This window comes from Onychostoma macrolepis, chromosome 11 (assembly GCF_012432095.1).
Source record: "Onychostoma macrolepis isolate SWU-2019 chromosome 11, ASM1243209v1, whole genome shotgun sequence".
NCBI classification, from domain to species: Eukaryota; Metazoa; Chordata; class Actinopteri; order Cypriniformes; family Cyprinidae; genus Onychostoma; species Onychostoma macrolepis.
Window position 1 is genome coordinate 17561977 of NC_081165.1, and position 21625 is coordinate 17583601.

General features: G+C 36.5%; 1 protein-coding gene across 2 annotated transcripts; it reads right to left on the reverse strand.

The window, feature by feature from the left end:
• Positions 1 to 1756: 1756 nt before the first annotated feature.
• On the reverse strand, positions 1757 to 21369 carry ccdc120b (coiled-coil domain containing 120b). 2 transcript variants are annotated; one of them, XM_058792451.1, is made up of 11 exons: positions 21126 to 21369; positions 9516 to 9620; positions 9328 to 9432; positions 8898 to 9028; positions 8399 to 8506; positions 8197 to 8317; positions 7319 to 7375; positions 7037 to 7193; positions 6840 to 6941; positions 4738 to 5769; positions 1757 to 4040 (listed from the first exon to the last, which is right to left on the reverse strand). In XM_058792451.1, the coding sequence occupies exons 3-11, from the start codon at positions 9374 to 9376 to the stop codon at positions 3941 to 3943; spliced, it is 1857 nt and encodes a 618-aa protein (XP_058648434.1). In that variant the 5' UTR covers positions 9377 to 9432; positions 9516 to 9620; positions 21126 to 21369; the 3' UTR covers positions 1757 to 3940. The 2 variants fall into 2 exon arrangements, with proteins under 2 accessions (XP_058648434.1, XP_058648433.1); XM_058792450.1 differs by lacking the exon at positions 21126 to 21369 and adding an exon at positions 12091 to 12244.
• Between the last annotated feature and the right edge of the window lie 256 nt (positions 21370 to 21625).

Here is a 21625-nt window from a genome sequence, read left to right on the forward strand (position 1 = left end):
TTTGAGAACTGAATGTGGCAGGCTAGTTTTTGCTACAAAATGGTGTGAAAATCATCCTGCTCAGTCATTCACAGAGAACAATATATTGATTTTAACTTTTGTAAGACATGTTTTGTGTTAGAAAGGCCATAATGCAAGGAAGTGACAATGACCATGAATATTTATGTGATTCACACCTAAAAAAAGGGCCCTTCCCTAATGGCCCAACAGTGTGACTATAGTCTATAAAAGTACTTACTGTAATTATGATATAAAGCATCCCCTTGAATTTATCTTACAAAAAAATTGCAGAAAGTACCATTTAATCGGTTTGAATAAACCATAGGCACTCCAGACTCTGGTGTGTTGTAGCTGTTTCACTGGGCTGAGCTCCAGCATGGACTGAAGTAAATCACTGAACTGAGCTGCCAGGAATATTCCTCCTCCATCACCTCATTCAGACTTTACATAATCAATCAATCAACAAATGAGAAAGAAGAAGAAACAGTAGAGCAACATAGAGAATCTGTGACAACTTTCCTGGGTATTCCTACATAATGAGGCCCCTCATGCTCATTTTAAACAATTAGAGCCATTCAACACACACACACACAAACATACGCGAGCACGTGTTTTTGTGACAAATGAGGATATAAATTTGTATAATGACAAGGGTATGACGGGTATTACAAGGAGAAGGTGACTTTTCAGGACATTACCCCATGTCCCCACTTTTCAAAACGCTTATAAATCACACAGAATGGAGTGTATTGAAAATCTGAAATAGCACAAAGTTTCCTGTAAGGGGTAGGGTTATGTGTAGGGTTGGTGTAGGATGATAGCACATACAGTTTGTACAGTATAAAAACAATTACACCTATGGGATGTCCCCACTTTGCACACACACACACACACACACACACACTCCTCTTAAACAATTAGAGCCATTCAACACACATGCACACGCACACACACACACATACACACACACACACACACACACACACACACACACACACACACTAAAAATAGCCCAGATCAGTCATGGAAATGAAACCATACTAACTGAAGGTCAGCTTTTTCAAACTTCTGAACAAATTTTAAATGTTTCTCCAATTTGTATTGGACAGTTCCTTCCTGAGACCATTTTATGTGGACAGGAAAGCACTTCCCATATTCTCCATTCCTGCTCGAGTCATTTCTTATGCCAGAATTAGAATTGATGCTAATATTGAAAGTAGCAACAGGCATTATTCACAAAAATTATCACTGTAAGTATTATGCTAAATTAGTACTAAATTTGCTAAATGTGTGCAGTTCTTTTAATTTTTTTTAAACAAGAAAAATTTATTTGAGAGATTTTTACAGTAAAGGTAATTTTAGAGATACATTTGATAAGGTAAACCTTACCAAATTTGATATGCTTAAAACATCATATTAGTTATTCAGAAATTATAATGAACTGTAAATGGATTTGCATAATAGATGAAGCATATTTCAAAGAGAGCTGCCTGTGCAATGATTTGAATTAGGAGAGGATCATGTGAAGCGGCTGGAAAAGATTCCAACACATTCCAAGTGTTCAGTGGATGTGGAAGTGATGTGACCAAAGATTAAAGCAAGGAATGTGAACTGAACAGCTTTACAGAGTCTAAAAATTGTTTGTGCTTACAAATTGCATTGTGATTAAAATATGAATTTAAGTATGAATCTTTACACTTGAAAAAGAAGCCACACAATGTGAAGAAAAGAAAAAAAAAAAAACTTTTGTGTCATGGTCTTTATTATAATTTTTTTTTTTTGTCCCAACTGAATATGGCTAATATGAAAAATGTATATCAAAACAAAACAACGGAAAAAGTGTATTTTAAAAAAATCAAGCAATGTATTTATGATCCTAAAAGCTGCAACAATAGCACAATTTAAGGCCAAAACAAGGTGTCATTCATAAAGAGGCCAACAAGAGTGCTATTCGCTGGTGTAAACAAACCAGAGCCATGTACTACGCAAATAAATATGTATACAAAATCGGATCAGTTCATAAATATACAATATATATTGTTTATTCAAGTTGCTACATATAGGTATTTTTCATTATTTATAATTAATTACAGTACAGACATTTATGTCACCAAAATACACTAAAAGAGACTAGCAATGCACAGCTGTTTGGTCATGACTTTCAGATTCCAGCTGGAGGCACCTCACAAACCCGCAAGCTGAGGAGTAGCATGAACTCCTCAAGTCTAATCAACCAAACATTAAATAAACCATCGTCATTTGAAACTTAAACCATCATACGTCCTATGTTCTGCAGTTTTAGCAATAATTTGTAGGCTTAACAGGGGCAAAAATTACCCTATAGTCTTGTATTTAATACAGTGCACAGCAAATTGTACTGATTTCGAAGATAATCATCACAACCTGGTAACTGGTAATAATAAGAATTAATTATGTTGCATTTCAGGAAGAACCTAGTTCAAAGAAAAACTAAATCATCAAGTCAGGAACTGTAACAAAAGTTACTAAACTACTAGGTAAACAGAATAACCTACTGACTGGTTAAGACAATTATAAGGTATTTCGCTCCCAAAGAGTGGTAACATAAGACCAGCTTATGCAACTACTCAACATGTAAACTACAGTAGATGCTCACTTAAGATTTGTCAAATATTCAAGAATATCTATTAAAGGGGTTACCAAGTCGGATGCGACTAAACATGAAAATATAACATATTTGCAAACAATTTTTGCACCAAAACTATTCACACAGAGTCTGATGCCAATTTTCTCAAAACTGTTAAACTTGAACTATTTGGCATCCCAAAATTAAACTAAAAACAATAATAATAAAAAAACATGAATAATCATAAATTTATATCTGACTCTGTATGAAGGATTTCATAGGGATGTATTTTTTCTTTTTAAAATCTTCTCATGCACCTTTTTTGACTTAGCGTGAACAGGCCTCAAGACTAGCATTTCAGAATTCAAGATCTCAATATTTTAGGTCAGCAGTCCTTTTCAAGTCCTTTGAAATTGTGGATTTGATGACTGCAGGCTAAATTGTATAAATCGCTGCATTAGAGCTTCAAAGTTCATTTCGGAGTTCAGGCATAAGCTTGTTTGCATGTCTAAGACTTCAGGGAACATAAGCCCTCCAAGTGAAAGCTCATCCTCACTTCAAGGTCCTCTATATGAAATGCTTTTTAGCATACTCTTCATAGCTACATATAGATATTTAGATATATAGATATAAACAAACAGGTATGCGACACATTCACTGCTGTTATAGTACATTAAAACACATGAGTTCATTAAACTCTGAGTAGACTTGTATATAATTAAATGACTGTTAACCTGAAACATATTAGTTACAAAATAGTAATTTAGAATACATACATTTTATAATCTATTTTATTCTCTGAAAATATATATATATATATATATATCTCAGGATGAAGTGGAGATGATATGATTAACTTTATATTTTGTTTTGAAAATGTAAATACATTACAATAACATCCCAATAATACACACACACAGATTATGGAGGAGGAAAAAAGCTCCTTGTAAACACCAGTTTACAATCAAGCGCTGCTCTAGATCTATGACAGCCAACACACTGATCGCTCGATTTCAGTTCTGTGCTGTTACAGGTGCCTCCTTATTTGCTGAACAATGTAAGGATGCAACAATATGCAGTATGATAATTGTACTTTTAAATAATGCTGAAATTTGAAAGCATAGTAAAATTATATATTTCTCCAATCAAATACTATTTTGTCCTGCTGTCATTGTTTGTGTGGCAGCATTTATGCTACAAAGGATGCATTCTTTCAGTGTTTTTTTTTTTTAAATTTTGAGCAATTGGATGAATGCATCCCTAAAACAAGGTGTCTTTTTGTATCAAATATTGCAACATGTTGCATTGGAGGCCTTGGTGTGTGTAAGCTGCCGGTCAGACCAGTGTTCCAGGTGAAGGGGGCTCAGAGCCGGACTCTTTCTGAGTGCTCCCCTCTAAGGGGAAAGGCTCTGGGTAGAGAGAGAGCTCCACGGACCTGCCATGGTGAAAAGAGAAGAAATCATCTAACTAATTAGAATTAACTAGGTTAATTAAAAAACTACTCACTCCAAAACCAAGGTTTTAGGATGCATTAAATTAATCAAAAAGTGACAGTAATAAAGACATTTACATTGTAACAAAAAAATTATATTTTTAAGCATCATATTAAATGTTAAGCATCACAACTATTCAACACTGATTATAATATTAGAATCAACATGTGAGACTGATAAATTACATTTTAAACTGTATTAAAATAGAAAACGGTTATTTTAAATTGTGATAACATTTCACAATATTGCTGCTTTTACTGTATTTTTGACCAAATAAATGCTACCTTTGTGAGCATAAGATGACAGTAACACAAAAACAAGCATCCAAAAGTCTTGAGAACTGTCAAGCAGTCATGCAAGAAATAACATTGTAATTTGTAAGTTTATTATTATTAATAATATTGATATTACTATTAATATTATTATTTTCATTAATTATTATTATTATTACTACTACTAATAACAATAAGTATTTGTGGAAGGGTTTCCACACCTTTTGTTCAATCCAAATTTTCATGACTAGCTATAGAAAATGTTTTTAGTATAGATATTTGCATTGCTTTTCCAGTCCCACAAACTCTGATATTTTCAAGTTTTCCATAATCACGGAAAAGTGAAATAAAAATGTGGAAATCTCACCTGGCATGCAAGGGATGCCCATGAAATGAAGCTGACTGAGGTATTTGACGGTGCACAGAGTACAGTGGGTCGGCTGTTACAGACTGAGGCTGGTGCACAAGATGGTGAGTATGTGAGTGGCGCATGGCGAGTCCGTCGTGACCTTTGGCTGTAGTGGAATAACCTAAGGCGTTCCTCAGATACCAGTCCCGGAGTCCCTCCAGAGCCAGTGCCTTGTGCAGACTGCGGGTAGAGTCCTCAGGAGTGGGCAGAGAGAACTGAGGCGCTCTGCGGCCAAATGCTGCAGCAGTGGACAGCTCTGTGTGGTGAGGGAGCAGGTTGGGAATAGAAGAAGTGGTGGATCCAGCAGAGGGATGTGACGGATCGTACGCCGAGAACAACACAGCGTCCTGTGGGTGCTGCTGTAAAGGGATGAAGGGTCCACAGGATTTTGTTCGTGTCACTTTGACCCGACGGGGTTCGGCCTCTTGACCCCGCAGCAGCATGGGGCTATAGGAAGGTGGGGCGGCAGCCAGATGTATCTGCGAATGGGAGAAACCGTTGTAGTGCGGAGGGGTGCCTGATGGAGGAGTGGAGAAGTCGGGCCAGATGCGTCCTGCTGACTGGTTTTGTTGAGCCTGGGCGGGCCTCTTTTGCTGTTTGCCCCAAATGTAGTCCATCAGAATCTCATTGTAACCTGTGCCACTGCTTTGGCCACCGAGAGAGGAGCGCATTCGACCCTGGTCTTTAAATCCCATCATCTGTCTCTCTGGGCTGCCTTGATAGAACTGACGGAGCTTCCCGTCCGTGAGGGACTCTGAGCTCTTGTATGGTCCAGCTCGGGGTGGCATGCCGTTGCGAGGGGGACCGGGTTCAGGGAGACTCGAGCGGTCAAGTAATGCCTCTGAGCTGTTGCTACGACGGGCACGGGAGCTGTAGGGGCAGCTGCGGCGCTCAGAAGAGGAGCCCTCCAAAGATGCCAATGGGACAAACTGAGGAACATCTGGACTGCCACACCACTGCTTCAGTGCAATATCACCAGACATCTCCGGCCTAGGAGGAGAATATAAGACAGTAAGAAGTTATAGTAGTACAGTTGTAACAAGATTTTTTTTTTTTTAAAATACATTTGGATCTAAAGTGGATTTACAGTGATAATGTAGTAGAACTGACATTTGAGGGCACCATAAGTGCACTTCTGACATTAGGTCTGTTCCAAAAGGTAGACAACATAATTATGCTGTCTGTGAAGATATTTTATTTTGGCCAAATTACACTGAATTATCCTTTGCGGTAAAGCCAATCTAGGAAGGACAAAGGTGGAGTAAAAAAAAATTCAAAAATATACTTGGTAACACTTTACTTAAAGCATTTATGCATAATGCATTATAAAAGTAGTTTTAATGCATTAATTATGCCTTGTAATGCACCTCATAATGCACTATGCATTTTAAATTTGATATAATGTATTACAACACAAATTATGATTAATTATAATGCATTATACCCTTTAATAATCCCTTTATAAGGCATTATACATAAAGACTTTAAGTAAAGTGTTACCTTATACTTCATCCTGTACCGAAAAGTATTGATAACACTGTTTAATTTTAATTTTGTTATAAAGTATAAAACATTTAAACAAACATTTATATAAAAGTAAAAACATTTATAATATTACAAAAGATGTATAATATTTCAAACTGATGCTGTTCTTTTGAATTCTTTTAAATGCAATTCTTTAAAGAATTCCATAACAGTGTATCATGGTTTCCACAAATATATTAAGCACCACAACTGTTTTCAACATTTATAATAAGAAATGTTTCTTAAGCAGCAAATCAGCATATTAGAATGATTTTTGAAACTGATTTCTGTAACCTGTAACCTTAAATGTAACCTTGGTGAGCATAATATTTTAGCATAATGTTTCATAAAAAACATTAAAAAATGATCAAAAACCCAACAAGCTAATATCAAACTATATTAGAATAATTTGTGCAGATTGTTCTATTTTTGTGCAGCTGTCCATGTAAATGTAAGTTTGAATATCTATGTATAAGTTGGAACCTCACTAGCCATAGTGTACATATAGCAGAAGAAATAGTCATGAAAGTCATTACCTCACATGAACGCTGATTGGTGCAGTGCGGGACAACAGCGGTGTGGCTGGAACACTTCTGCCCTCCACATTGGATGCACTTCTTGGGAGTGAGTGACTCGGGCTGAATAAACATTCACACATTCGTAAGTTATAATTGTAGTGTAAACCTCACCCGTTTCAGCTAGCGGACACATCCCATCCTCCCCCTCCACTCACCTCACAGAGCTTGAGGCTGAGTTGCGGCGAGTCCTCATCTCGTAGTAGATCTCCACAGGTGACAGCTTCCTACAGAGCCTACTGTCAGGACTGCCTGGGGCCAGCCGGGGGTGAGACAAGGAGCGATGCTCAGGTGCCACACTGGGAGACGAATCCTCTGTAAACCACAGTCGACAGGGTTATATATCAATGTTACAGCCTGTCATAAACAGGCCAGTGTGGTAAAACAAATCAGAGTATTGAGATGTACTTTCTTTGTTTGATAATGTTAAGAGGCCTCACCATTGTCATGTGATGTTGAGTCTGACATTGAACTGCTCTCTGACTTCACAGTTTCCTCTAAAAATTAATGGGAAAAAAATTATAAAGTCAAATTAAAATAATTACACGAAGATCAGATTTTTCCATGGTCTATAATATAATAAAATATTTGTATTTATTATTATCTAAATAGATATATTCATTTCTACATTTCTTGACTTGAATTTCATACATTTCTTGACTGATGTTTTTTTTTTTTTAAAGAAGTCTCTTATGCTCACCAAGGCTGCAAAAATACAGTAAAAACAGTACTATTTTAATATATTTTTTAAAATGTAATTTATTCTTTTGATAGCAAAGCCATTTCTCCAGTCTTCAATGTCACCCGATCCTTCAGAAATCATTCTAATATGCTGATCATCTTGGTGTTCAAGAATTATGTCTCATTATTTTTAACGTTAAAAACAGTTTTGCTGCTTTATATATATATTTTTTTTTTTTTCTGTAAACTGTAAATATCTTTACCGGCACTTGATTAATGTAATGCATTCTTGCCAAATTAAAGTATTATTTTCTTTAAAAAAATAAATTTACTGACCCCAAACTTTTGAGCAGTGGCCACATTTTACAATAGCGTTTGGTTATGTCAAACAAAAACACATTTTTGTAATCTAAATTCTTTCTTTGTGTAAGCTTTTTGTTTAAAACACATAATCAAGTCATTTATAAATATCGAGGTCTGTCAACATGTGTCTATTGTCCTTTTCAAGCAATGGCAACAGTCTTGGATAATGGAGGGAAATGACTCATTTACCATGCACTTCCTTATAGAGCCATTTTCAATGTATGCCCTTTTTACCAAATTACCAGTTTACTGGAAATTGTTTGGTGCGTGTTACCTGTGTGGCATCCCCGATGAACAGTCCTCTTACTGTGCAATGCATTTTTATCAGAGTCGATGCTCCGGCGCAGGGCACCACTGAAGAGAGCCTTCATCTGCCGTCGCTGACCTGGGTCATCCTACATGGAAGACACATATGGTTGTTATAGTATAAAACTGATAGGTGAATCCTTTTATTAACTTGCAGCAAATAGACTCACCTCTCCTTTTGAGGTAACATGAGGGGCCAGGCCAGCTCGGCGCTGAACAAAGGGAGGTCTTTCCCCTTCTTCTAAAGGAAAATCCTGTGGAAGCTTCCCTGTGAGCTCCTTTACAGACATTTAAAGCTTTTACTGGGAATGTCACAATGTTTGCTGCCATTCGTCAGAACAGATGGTTCTAATAAGTACACCCATTTCATTTTTTGTTTTTTTGTTCATCTACTTTCGAAAAACACAACTTAATAACAAACAGTTCCTGACATCAATGCAAACCCTAAAACCAACACTCACACATCAAATAAGAGAATTCATTTTCAAAACAGAGAGAGAAAAAAATTAAAATAAATCATGTAGCCCAAGAAACTTTGTGAAACAGCTGGGTGCACATTTTCTTTGCTGCTGAAGTCAGCATTTTGCATTTGTTTTTTTAAGAGAACAATATTTTATAGTGACTGCCAAGAAGTAAAATACTGTCTCAATGTTTAATAAACCATCTCACCGCCTCCAGAAGACACACTTGTCGCAGCTCTCCGAGACGACTGTTCAAAAGGCTCTGCAGACTCTGCTTTCGCTCCTGCAGCTCTGAGATTCGCTCTGCTTGCAGCTTGCTGTCCTGACAGCCCTGAACGTCTGTGCATGAGCAAGATGTGCATTAGACAGAAAGCCGAAGTTAAAATTATATTTACACTGCCAGTGTTCACATGTCTGTTATTTTTTATCAAATAAATGCAGCTTTGGTGAGCATAAGAGACAAAAACAAAAATCTTACATATTAAAACGCACTATAAAAAAAACTAATTGTTTTAAACTGTACAACTGAGTACAACTGAGCATGCAAAATTAAATATCCAATATCAACCAACACAAAAATGTATAGCATATATTGTGCTTCCATACTCCATTATCAATAAGGAAGTATGTATGCTCACCTGGAGCCCCTAAGCCCATGGCAGTGATCAGGTGACCTTTGACCTCCATAGAATGGATTTGAGGAAGTCTTGTGAAGTCTTTAGCTCCCAATTAACCCTCAGCTTCTGCAGACAAAGAATGTAGAGCTAATAAATATGGTATAATTTGAGCAACAAATGAACAGACTGACTTGAGAACCTCCAATCACCTTGTAGTTTGAGTCACGTGAGGCATGTCATTCAGTGCAATGCTACAGTATCCCAATGGCCTGCAGGGGGAGCCACTGTGCGGCTTCTCAATTTACTGCTGAGCCCTTAGTAGTGAGGAAAAATCATATATGCTTGTTATACACACGTTAAAAACGTCTATATGTTCCTGCTGGCTGTAACACAGTCCTCTAAATTATGGTTTATATAAAAGTTCAAAGACTTGTTCTGCCACAAAACTCAATTTGAAGACATCAGAATACATTCATTTAAAAGAGGCAAACAAACAGCACTATCAAAATGAATAAAAAATGGTGATCATTTCCATACTTAAATTGCTGCGGTGCCTCTAAATCATTTATTAAACAGCTACCTTTCTTCTTACTTTCTGGAAGTTACGTCATGTGAAAGTAAGAGCCCATTTCAGGTCATTGTGGCAACCTAGGTTACCCAACAAGTGATTCAAATCTGGGTTTGCAGTTTACTGTGACTTTAAGATATTTGACCAAATAACTCATATTCATGTAAATGAACAACAATTAATAAAACTAAACATAAGTACAGCGTATATGGTTTCACCTATATGGTGTTGGCTATGCTAAAATCTAGGCTACATCTAACAATTACAATTCTAATCACATTTAAATTGTTTAAGATCATTAATGATTTTTTTTTTTTTAAATCCTATTAATTTTGTCATAAAAACATGGCATTGCAGGTTAAATTTAAAATCTTGATTCTTGACTATATTTCAGATTCCAGTGCATTTACTGGCATAAATTTTAAAAATGTAATAATTATTATTAATAATTTAACAATTAATTAAAAACATTAATAAAAAAATAAAAATCCTGCACACTGACACTCATTTAAATTCACTTTGGATCCACTGTACTTCCACAAACAAGAAAAAAAAAATATTCAAATGGCAAATGCTGCAAAACTGTTCATGAATCATTCTTATGGTATAAAGGCTGCTGGCAAATCTTGGACATAACAAGCAGGATGTGTTTTTGTTTGTGAGGAAGTGGCGTGGGTCATGTGGTACGATGGGTGGCTGGGAATGCACCCAACAACAAAACAAGACATAAAACCACCATGTGCAGGGTAAACGGACAACAATGAACAGCAAGTATAAGTAGGAGTATAAATAAATGAGGCAAAATATTCAAAACAAGAAGCTCTCAAAATTCATATAGGATAGGACAAATAAGATTCTTCAAAACACTACAAACACATCTGGTGAACACATGCTAAGAGATATCGCACACCTCAACTCTTGTAGAGATCTGGCAGAGAGCATGATGGGAGGAGAGAGGGGAGGATAAATGCTCAGAGAACAAAACCTGACTCAGAGAAAACGATGAGAGAGATATAAACAAGGGATTTATAGGAATTTGATGACAAAGCACCCAATGTCCTGGGACAAAACATGTGCAAGAGATAAACTGTGAGAAAGGGAAAGCATGAGAGCCAGAGATCTATATACAGACCACAGCACTGTAACCAGTGCATAATACTAGATACCAGTGTCTCATATAGAAAACAGTAAGTAAATAAATATATAAACTCAAATGCAATTATCAAGCTTATGAAATATAGGCCTATCTCTGAAAAATAAAAGTTTAATAATAACAAATCCATGAAATATAGGTCTGAAAAATTAAAGGTGAATAATAATAATATTTCCACATTTGGCCCAGTGTCTGTTCCATGCACTGAAAAATCACACTTATACTGTTGTTTATGCATTTATAAACCTGTCAGTTTTCATATTCTTGGGCCTGTGCGATAATAATAAAGTTTGATGTTTAATTTCAAGGACATTTTTGTTACTTTTGTACTGTGTTGTGTTGCCAGTTCTTGTCACATGTACAGTAAAACCTGTTTCCTGAAGCAGAAAGAAATTGCTACTGTCTCAAAGGGTTAAATTTGCCAAAAATGTAAAACTTTCACAAAAGGAGTTATTAAGCAGACAGTCTAAGACACCATTCACTTCACAATTAGGGGAAAAATGCCATCAAAGCGAATGGTGAAAGTAACTGTAAACTTCTGCCCAACATTTTATTTGGTGTTTAGTGGAAGAAATACAATGCGCAGAAATAGTTACAGAAGTTTTGAACAATATGTATATCAAATTCAAGTCTATATTTCAACTTATTTGTATTTGGCAGACGACTATGTCTCAAAAAAACTGATTTGTGTCTGACTGTTTCTGTTTACATCTATCATGCAACAACATACAGTGTGTGAATTGCCATGTTAATGACAGCTATGGCAGGTGAGACTGTATACACAGCTGTGACTCCAATCATTTCAGAAACATCCATGTCTGTAAAACGACTTTCTGAATGAATAACAACTTACAAAATCAACTTTTATTTGTTTCTGAAAAAGCGAAGTGAATATAAATGTTATATGGTTGTGATTTTATAGATTTTATCACCATCAACTAACTAAACAGCAATCAGGAGTCAAACGAGGGAAAAATCTTCTTATTAACTTATTAACATTTTAAAAGCATATAACGTATGACACGCTTGAGAGGCTGGAAAAACTTTTGCTTCAAGGACTTACCTTGACCAAATTAAGTCACTGATAAAACATCCACAAAAAGGACAGAAAAAGCAGACTTATTTTATTACATGTCCGATTTCGCAAACATGTTACTTTTGAAGTTGTCTATTATCCACGAACTCAAAGCTTTTCGCCTTTCTTCTCTTGCAGACGCTGCAACTTAAGCAAGTAATTTCTACAAGCCCTAGAGGCAACAAGGACGAAACCATCTACACGCGGTGACGGGGGTTAGCCACTGATAAAATGACTGGAAAATATTAAACGTTCACAATTTTAAATAAGTTATAAGATATTGTTATCTTTCCAGAGAATTCGAATGTATATAAGCCGCATAAAAATCGTTTTAATCTCCATACTGGCAATATAAATTCAGATTATCCCTGCAAGTTCTTTCAATGGTTTCGTCTGGAAAGCGGACAGGTGAGGCTGTGGCGTCCGTAACAACCATATGGTTTCTAACTTAAACGTCGCAGACAGGAATGATTTACTCTCATTGCAGTACTTGAAAATTTATGGCAAACAATTCTTTTTATCTTTTAAAGTAGAAGAGGTTTATCTAACACGTGTTAAGTTAGCTGCAAATGTAGTAGTAGGAAGTCTTATTGGCGATTGTCTATTTAAAGGGACAGTACACCCAAAAAGATAATTCTGTCACCATTTACTCACCTCTTGTGGCTACAAATCTATGACTTCCTTCTGCAGAGCACAAAAGATTTTCTGAAGAACTGCATGGAAAAAGACCATGATACTGAATCTTGACTGAAGATGCCAAGTCTCAAAAAGGACAAAATTACCATATAAATGCATTAAAAATAGACCATTAAAATGTATTGATATGGTTTAGAAGAATTTTAAAGTAGTTATGCAGATACTTTTATGTATACTGTTTAGCAATTGTCCTTTTTAGAGCTTGACATTTTTAGTCACCATTAATTCTCAAAAAGACCAGTGCAGTCTTCATGATTTCTCATTTTGTCTTCCTGGACTAAAAGTATGCAATAGGTTTTGAATGACGTGAGGGTGATTAAATGATGACTGCATTTTTTAACTATTCCTTTAAGTCAATAGTCATGTGGTCAAACAAACGTTAAGTGTCAGCAGTGTTTACTTAGCAATTTACTGACCTCTGCATGCAGCATTCCTCTAACTTTCTTCTGTGCTGCAGGAAGAAAAACTGCGACAATACTGCAGATAATTATTTTGCTTTAAAACAATCAAGCATTATTTGATTCCGTGCGTATTTGAAGTCAGTATGTTATTAGGTGGAAATGTTATAAAAGAGTCGACCAAAGAAAATCTAGAACATAAAATGAGTTTATGGGCTTTCAAGCACTAAAAATTACATATTGAACACCTCCATCAGCTAACTGCTGTTATTTTATTGCCAAAGAAATGGTTAAATTGAAGATTTCACTAATAGGTGGCTTATTCGTATGAATTTGTACAATCTCATTTGTACGTTTTCGTACAATCTGCTTATACCCCACTGACAGATAGGTTTAAGTGTTGACCTTCATTGTACATTTCTGTACAAAGCATTATACATATGCAAAATCGCCACTTTGTAAAATACTTGTAGATACATTTTGTCGTAAGATTGAGTTGGAGTTTTTAAAGGATGCTACAACACTATCATACTCAATGACAAGAGCAGGACGACACCAAGTGACTATGAACAGGCAGCCTAGAAATTTATGACACACTTTTCCTGCACATGACAGCATGGTGAATTGGCATAGGAGAGGGATCTGACGCTATTTGCGACCATGAGACCTGATTGTAGAAATTGGAGGGGCTGAGATTAGTGCTTGGGGGAGAAGTGCTTTCTCAAAGCCGACAAAGGCAATTCCAAGGACTTGTCATGACCTGTCTCTCATTTGCACTGCCCTGTTTTAGCACACCAACAGGGCTCTGGCACACAAAGAAATTTAGTATTACTGCTTGGAGATTACGCCGCTTCTCGCTTTCTGTCTTGCATTGGCCATTGCATCACGTCTGAGTTCAAAATACAACAGAGATGCAAAGAAGAGCGTTTCTGGGTCAGATGATGCAAATTACTAGAGCATCATCTAATGGGCCATGCTGCGAGTGTAATCATGCATTTTGTAAGTAAACAAAAAGACATAATTGAGGACACATTTAAATTGACATGGAGCATTGATAGTCTCCAAAGCAATTTGACTGTAATTATCAACTGTAGGTCAGGAAATATAAAATAAGTGTATAAGTAAGTGTATTGCACTTAAAGAGCGGAAACACTGCAGTCTTTTTATTCACTTATAATTGATCGTTGTAATTCTATAGCAGTGATTTGTGAACAAAGTTGTCAAAAGTAAAGAGCATTAAAGGCCAGACCGATAAAAGAGGCATGTAGGCTCAATATAATAATATATAGCTCCTTCTTCTGAGGCACGAAGCAAGTGTGACCAGCAGTGACCCTCCCTCCTTGTATCTGATTCTCAAGAACAACCAGCTGCTGTCCTGCTAACCTCTACTCTGCTTCGCTTTGATCTCTGCAGATCAGGTTATAGGGGTCAAACTACAACCACTAGTTCAATCAATTTCAGCAGCTACAGAATCGAGAACCTGCCCTCTTAAGCTCTTGATGCTTAGTGTTATCATGTGTTCTGCTCATTCGGTAAAATACTCAATCCTAACAGTCCTCTACTAGAAACATTTAATGTGGTAAGGTAACATAATGACCAAATCACTGTGCCCATTAATATGTAAATGTTTGTATCATGTCACATTTTTATCCAAATTCTTATTTGTCTTCATTAGTAGTGGGGGAAAAAAATGCAAAATAGGATAATAAATAATTTTATATAAGGAGATAAAAGAATAATGTTTCAAATGTTTTTGCCCAATAAAAGTCCACAAGGTTCAAAACAATATTGGACCCCATTGACAACCTTGTTGTTTCATTGTAATAACAAATAAACATTAAAACATTTCTCAAAATATCTTCTTTTTTTGTTCCACCAAAGACATAACATCATACAGGTTATAAACTACTTATTTTAGTATTATTTACATACTATTTTACAACCCGAATTCCGGAAATGTTGAGACGTTTGAATAAAGACAATTTCAAATCACATGAGCCAATATTTTATTCACAATAGATAAATATTTAAACTGAGAAATTTTACAATTTTATGCACAAAATGAGCTCATTTCAAATTTGATGCCTGCTACAGGTCTCAAAATAGTTGGGACGGAGGCATGTTTACCATGGTGTAGCATCTCCTCTTCATTTCAAAACAGTTTGAAGACGTCTGGGCATCGAGGTTATGAGTTTCTGGAGTTTTGGTGTTGGAATTTGGTCCCATTCTTGCCTGATATAGGTTTCCATCTGCTGAAGAGTTTGTGGTCGTCTTTGACGTATTTTTCGTTTAACGATGCGCCAAATGTTCTCTATAGGTGAAAGATCTGGACTGCAGGCAGGCCAGTTCAGCACCCAGACTCTTCTACTACGAAGCCATGCTGTTGTAATAGCTGCAGTATGTGGTTTTGCATTGTCCTGCTGAAATACAAAAGGCCTTCCCTGAAATAGACGTCGTCTGGAGGGGAGCATATGTTGCTCTAAAACCTTTATATACATTTCAGCATTCATAGTGCCTTCCAAAACATGCAAGCTGCCCATACCGTATGCACTTATGCACCCCTTATGCAAAGATGCTGGCTTTTGAACTGAACGCTAATAACACGCTGGAAGGTCTCCCTCCTCTTTAGCACGGAGGACACGGCGTCTGTGATTTACAACAAGAATGTCAAATTTGGACTCGTCTGACCATAGAACACTTTTCCACTTTGAAACAGTCCATTTTAAATGAGCCTTGGCCCACAGGACACAACGGCGCTTCTGGACCATGTTCACATATGGCTTCCTTTTTGCACGATAGAGCTTTAGTTGGCATCTGCAGATGGCACGGCGGATTGTGTTTACCGACAGTGATTTCTGAAAGTATAAGTGTCGTCTGAGGGCCCGAAGACCACGGGCATCCAACAAAGGTCTTCGGCCTCGTCCCTTATGTACAGAGATTTCTCTGAATCTTTTGATGATGTTGTGCACTGTAGATGATGAGATTTGCAAAGCCTTTGCAATTTGACGTTGAGGAACATTGTTTTTAAAGTATTCCACAATCTTTTACCGACTCTTTCACAGATTGGAGATCCTCTGCTCATCTTTACTTCTGAGAGACTCTGCTTCTCTAAGACATCCCTTTTATAGCTAATCATGTTACAGACCTGATGCCAATTAACTTAATTAGTTGCTAGATGTTCTCCCAGCTGAATCTTTTCAAAATTTCTTGCTTTTTCAGCCATTTGTTGCCCCCGTGTCAACTTTTTTGAGACCTGTAGCAGGCATCAATTTAAAATGAGCTCATTTAGTGAATAAAAGTGTACAATTTCTCTGTTTAAACATTTATGTTCTATTGTGAAAAAAAATATTGGCTCATGTGATTTGAAAGTCTTTTAGTTTTCATTTTATTCAAATTTAAAAAGGCCCCAACATTTCTGGAATTCGGGTTGTAGTATTTAATAATATTTTGAATTAGCTTTTATTTGTATATATTCAGTTTTCATTTTTATTTTAGTTTAGTTTTAATAATGTTAGTTTCAGTTAACAAAAACAGCATTTTAATAGTTTAATAGTTCATTTATATTTATTTAACAATACCAACACTGATTTTACAAAGAATACTAGTTTTCTGGAGTGTTTTGGAATGTCTGGTCATGCTTAACTGTGTGCTGTAAAAAAGGGAAAAACAACATGAAGTGAGCAGAATTCGACTACAGAACATCAGAGGCTACAAAACCCAACATAAAGTGAAATCTCTCCTTGAATAGTTGAATAGCAGCTTAAATTTGTGTTATTCCTGCCTGAGTAATTGCTCAACTCCTCTTTCTTGTCCACCCAAAGACAAAATTCTTTCCTCCATGTTTTCTTTACTACTGGATAAACAAAGACAAAACAGACAGTCAGCAACAAAGCTGACCACAGCTTGGCAACACTGTGGTAAATCCCTCTGTGAAAACATGTACATTTCACAGCCTAGCCGAGGAGGAGACAGTGTTTTGCCACCTCAGACCCTGTCCTGGGGTCAGCTGGACAGATAATAGAAAGCCATTTGTTTGTACACTAACACTCACACCCTGCTCCATAATTTGTGGTCATGACTCAAGCCTTTAAAGGGATCGTTAACCCAAAAATGAAAATTCTGTCACTCTGTCATTCCAAACCTGTATGGAACATAAAAAAAGATACTTTCAATAATGTTTCAGTGTTGTCTTTGTCAATACAATTGAAGTCAATGGCATTTATTATCCCTTTAAGCATTTAGCTGTGATATATTATCACTCCCTATAACCATCTAAAATATTGCAAATGAGACAAGAGTGAAAAACCAAGCTAAACAGATGTTACCCCGAGTCTGTAGTGCCTGCTTGTGTGCACATGATAACAACATCAAGCCACAATTGAACTCTTGTACGCCCTGGAGAAGGAGGAGCTCAAAAACAGAAGAGATATGTTGAAAATACACTCTTGACAGTGCTAGATGGAGCAACAAATCTGTGCTTTGCAAAGCGGAGTGACTCAGAGTCTAGACACTTCAAACCACACTCACTATCCTCAGCTAGCAGTGAACACAGTGGGACGTGATTGTGAGTTTCAGCTATAGAAGTGCAGTTCATTATGTGCCATGATAGGCAAAATGTAAATGTCTCATTTAAATGAATGGGCAAATTTGTTTATTGTCATACAAATGAATCATTATGATGTAGGCTGGATGAAACAAACCACATGATATAAATGCCACACCAACCCTTGTCAAATTTGTGCAGTATGTCTGCAGGTCAGTATTGTTCCTGTTAACAAATTATTAAAATTAGTTTTGTTAATTGAAATAAAGCGGGGCTGCAAAACAATTAATCGTGATTGATCACATTCAAAATAAAAGTTTGTTTACATACTCTATGTGTGTCTACTGTGTATATTTATTATGTATATATAAATACACACACATTTATGTATATATTTTAAAAAATTGTATGTATATATATTTACAGGTGCATCTCAATAAATTAGAATGTCGTGGAAAAGTTAATTTATTTCAGTAATTCAACTCAAATTGTGAAACTCGTGTATTAAATAAATTCAATGCACACAGACTGAAGTAGTTTAAGTCTCTGGTTCTTTTAATTGTGATGATTTTGGCTCACATTTAACAAAAACCCACCAATTCACGATCTCAACCAATTATAATATGGTGATATGCCAATCAGCTAATCAACTCAAAACACCTGCAAAGGTTTCCTGAGCCTTCAAAATGGTCTCTCAGTTTGGTTCACTAGGCTACACAATCATGGGGAAGACTGCTGATCTGACAGTTGTCCAGAAGACAATCATTGACACCCTTCACAAGGAGGGTAAGCCACAAACATTCATTGCCAAAGAAGCTGGCTGTTCACAGAGTGCTGTATCCAAGCATGTTAACAGAAAGTTGAGTGGAAGGAAAAAGTGTGGAAGAAAAAGATGCACAACCAACCGAGAGAACCGCAGAACCGGATTGTCAAGCAAAATCCATTCAAGAATTTGGGTGAACTTCACAAGGAATGGACTGAGGCTGGGGTCAAGGCATCATGAGCCACCGCACACAGACATGTCAAGGAATTTGGCTACAGTTGTCGTATTCCTCTTGTTAAGCCACTCCTGAACCACAGACAACGTCAGAGGCGTCTTACCTGGGCTAAGGAGAAGAAGAACTGGACTGTTGCCCAGTGGTCCAAAGTCCTCTTTTCAGATGAGAGCAAGTTTTGTATTTCATTTGGAAACCAAGGTCCTAGAGTCTGGAGGAAGGGTGGAGAAGCTCATAGCCCAAGTTGCTTGAAGTCCAGTGTTAAGTTTCCACAGTCTGTGATGATTTGGGGTGCAATGTCATCTGCTGGTGTTGGTCCATTGTGTTTTTTGAAAACCAAAGTCACTGCACCCGTTTACCAATAAATTTTGGAGCACTTCATGCTTCCTTCTGCTGACCAGCTTTTTAAAGATGCTGATTTCATTTTCCAGCAGGATTTGGCAACTGCCCACACTGCCAAAAGCACCAAAAGTTGGTTAAATGACCATGGTGTTGGTGTGCTTGACTGGCCAGCAAACTCACCAGACCAGAACCCCATAGAGAATATATGGGGTATTGTCAAGAGGAAAATGAGAAACAAGAGACCAAAATGAGCTGAAGGCCACTGTCAAAAAAACCTGGGCTTCCATACCACCTCAGCAGTGCCACAAACTGATCACCTCCATGCTATGCCGAATTGAGGCAGTAATTAAAGCAAAAGGAGCCCCTACCAAGTATTGAGTACATATACAGTAAATGAATATACTTTCCAGAAGGCCAACAATTCACTAAAAATGTTTTTTTTATTGGTCTTATGAAGTATTCTAATTTGTTGAGATAGTGAATTGGTGGGTTTTTGTTAAATGTGAGCCAGAATCATCACAATTAAAAGAACCAAAGACTTAAACTACTTCAGTCTGTGTGCATTGAATTTATTTAATACACGAGTTTCACAATTTGAGTTGAATTACTGAAATAAATGAACTTTTCCACGACATTCTAATTTATTGAGATGCACCTGTATATACTTATATATATAATTTATATTATATATAAATATTTTATATATAAATCTACCATATTTTCCCTTAATATATACATGCGTGTGTATTTTTATATACATAATAAATATACACAGTACACACACATATAGTATGTAAACAAACTTCTATGTTGAATGTGAATAATTGGGATGAATCATTTTGCAGCCCTAAAAAAATATAAATATTATATGAAAAAAAAACTCTCTCTTGACTTGCTCCCATCGGGGTTCAAATATAATAATAATAATAATAATAATAAAATTTAAAAGTAATAAAAATGACAAAAAAAAATTGAAAAAAAAAAAAAAAAAAAAGCCTTATAATAGTATAGCTATGAAAGTGGTGCATTGAATACCATGGTACTTTTTGCAAGTGTAATCATCGTATTTGTTTAAGAAGTACATAAAATAATGTTATGGCCCAGCAAATGACAACATGCAATTAAAAATGCTGCAAGGGTGGTAATGAAATGGATCCATTTATACTTTATAGCTGGATAAAAATGTTGACTGGCAGTTGACAACTGAATATAACGTTATAACAGTTAATGGTTCTTGATCTGTTGTCTATTAGTAGCTGTATAGACAAAAAATGTTTGAGAATTATAAGACGATGGTGAACGATTCGGTATTTCTAAAGAATCGATTAAGTGACTCACTCAAGACACACAAAATGAATTCGTAATAGCTAACATACTTCATATCGTTATGAAATGATGAAATAGTAAGAAACAGTAAAACGATGCTATTCCGAATTCAGACTTGTGGCCACCTACTGGCGATGTAAACTGTGGAAAGGGTCACTGAATTAATCTTTTAAGTAACTGATTCAAAAGATTCGAATCACTGAAATGAATCAAACCGAGGCGCACGCCAGGATACGTAGTATCGCATTATTGATCAGAGTGGCTTATCTGAGAGAACACATGCATTTACACACGACACATTTACTGTTAATCAATTCAAGCAGACAAATAACAGGTGTGACTGTTTTGCATCATTAATCCATTGCATAGCAACATACCACGAGAAATCCCATTGAAAGCCACGCGCGACGCTTTCATCAGCAAGAACTGCATGCTGGATGAATGAGACGCGAATAAGAGAATGTAAACGCTAAACGCTAGGATATTTTCTGAAAACATTCAGCACAACACCAAAAATGTCCTAGAAATCTAACAGGACAGCAGGCAGATTTTTGCCCCATGCGTCCCTGCATTTTAGGTAGCATAACGTATACGTCTGCCGTATCCATTCCAACATATATAAATCTAGTGCTGTTCATTTTTCATATATTCCTCCCATTAAAGGCTTCCTGTTTAAGAAAACGCGACATTTAAGAGAAGATATCATGAGAAATGCACACGGACCTGCGATGCCAATTAATATTCATCTGCGGCTCTCCTCAGTCACATCTTGCAGATCACATCCTCCCCTTAATGCAAAACGCGTACAGGGTCCCTACATCGCGCCAGCACGATGATATTATAACATTTTCTCTCAAATTTCAGCATTCATCCCAGTTATCAACTGTAAAGCGCTGTCACACCTCTGGAACAAGACTGGCAAACAGGGAAGAGCAACACGCATCCACTTGTCTGATTAACTCTTTCAGTCTCGCCTATTTATATAGACCCAACTGACAAACTACACACACTGTCTAAACTGAGGTTTGCATTGCTTTCTAGGATGTTAACAGTCTGTTTGCAACGAAAAAAAGCAGGTTGACTAGTGAACACATGAGCATTTCATGAGGAAATAATGAACTATTTAAATAAACTGATTAGTATCTGTTTTGAATATACATTTCGTGTCTGAATAACATCATAACAAAAAAAACTAATTTTAATTTTAGATTCAACTTTGCACG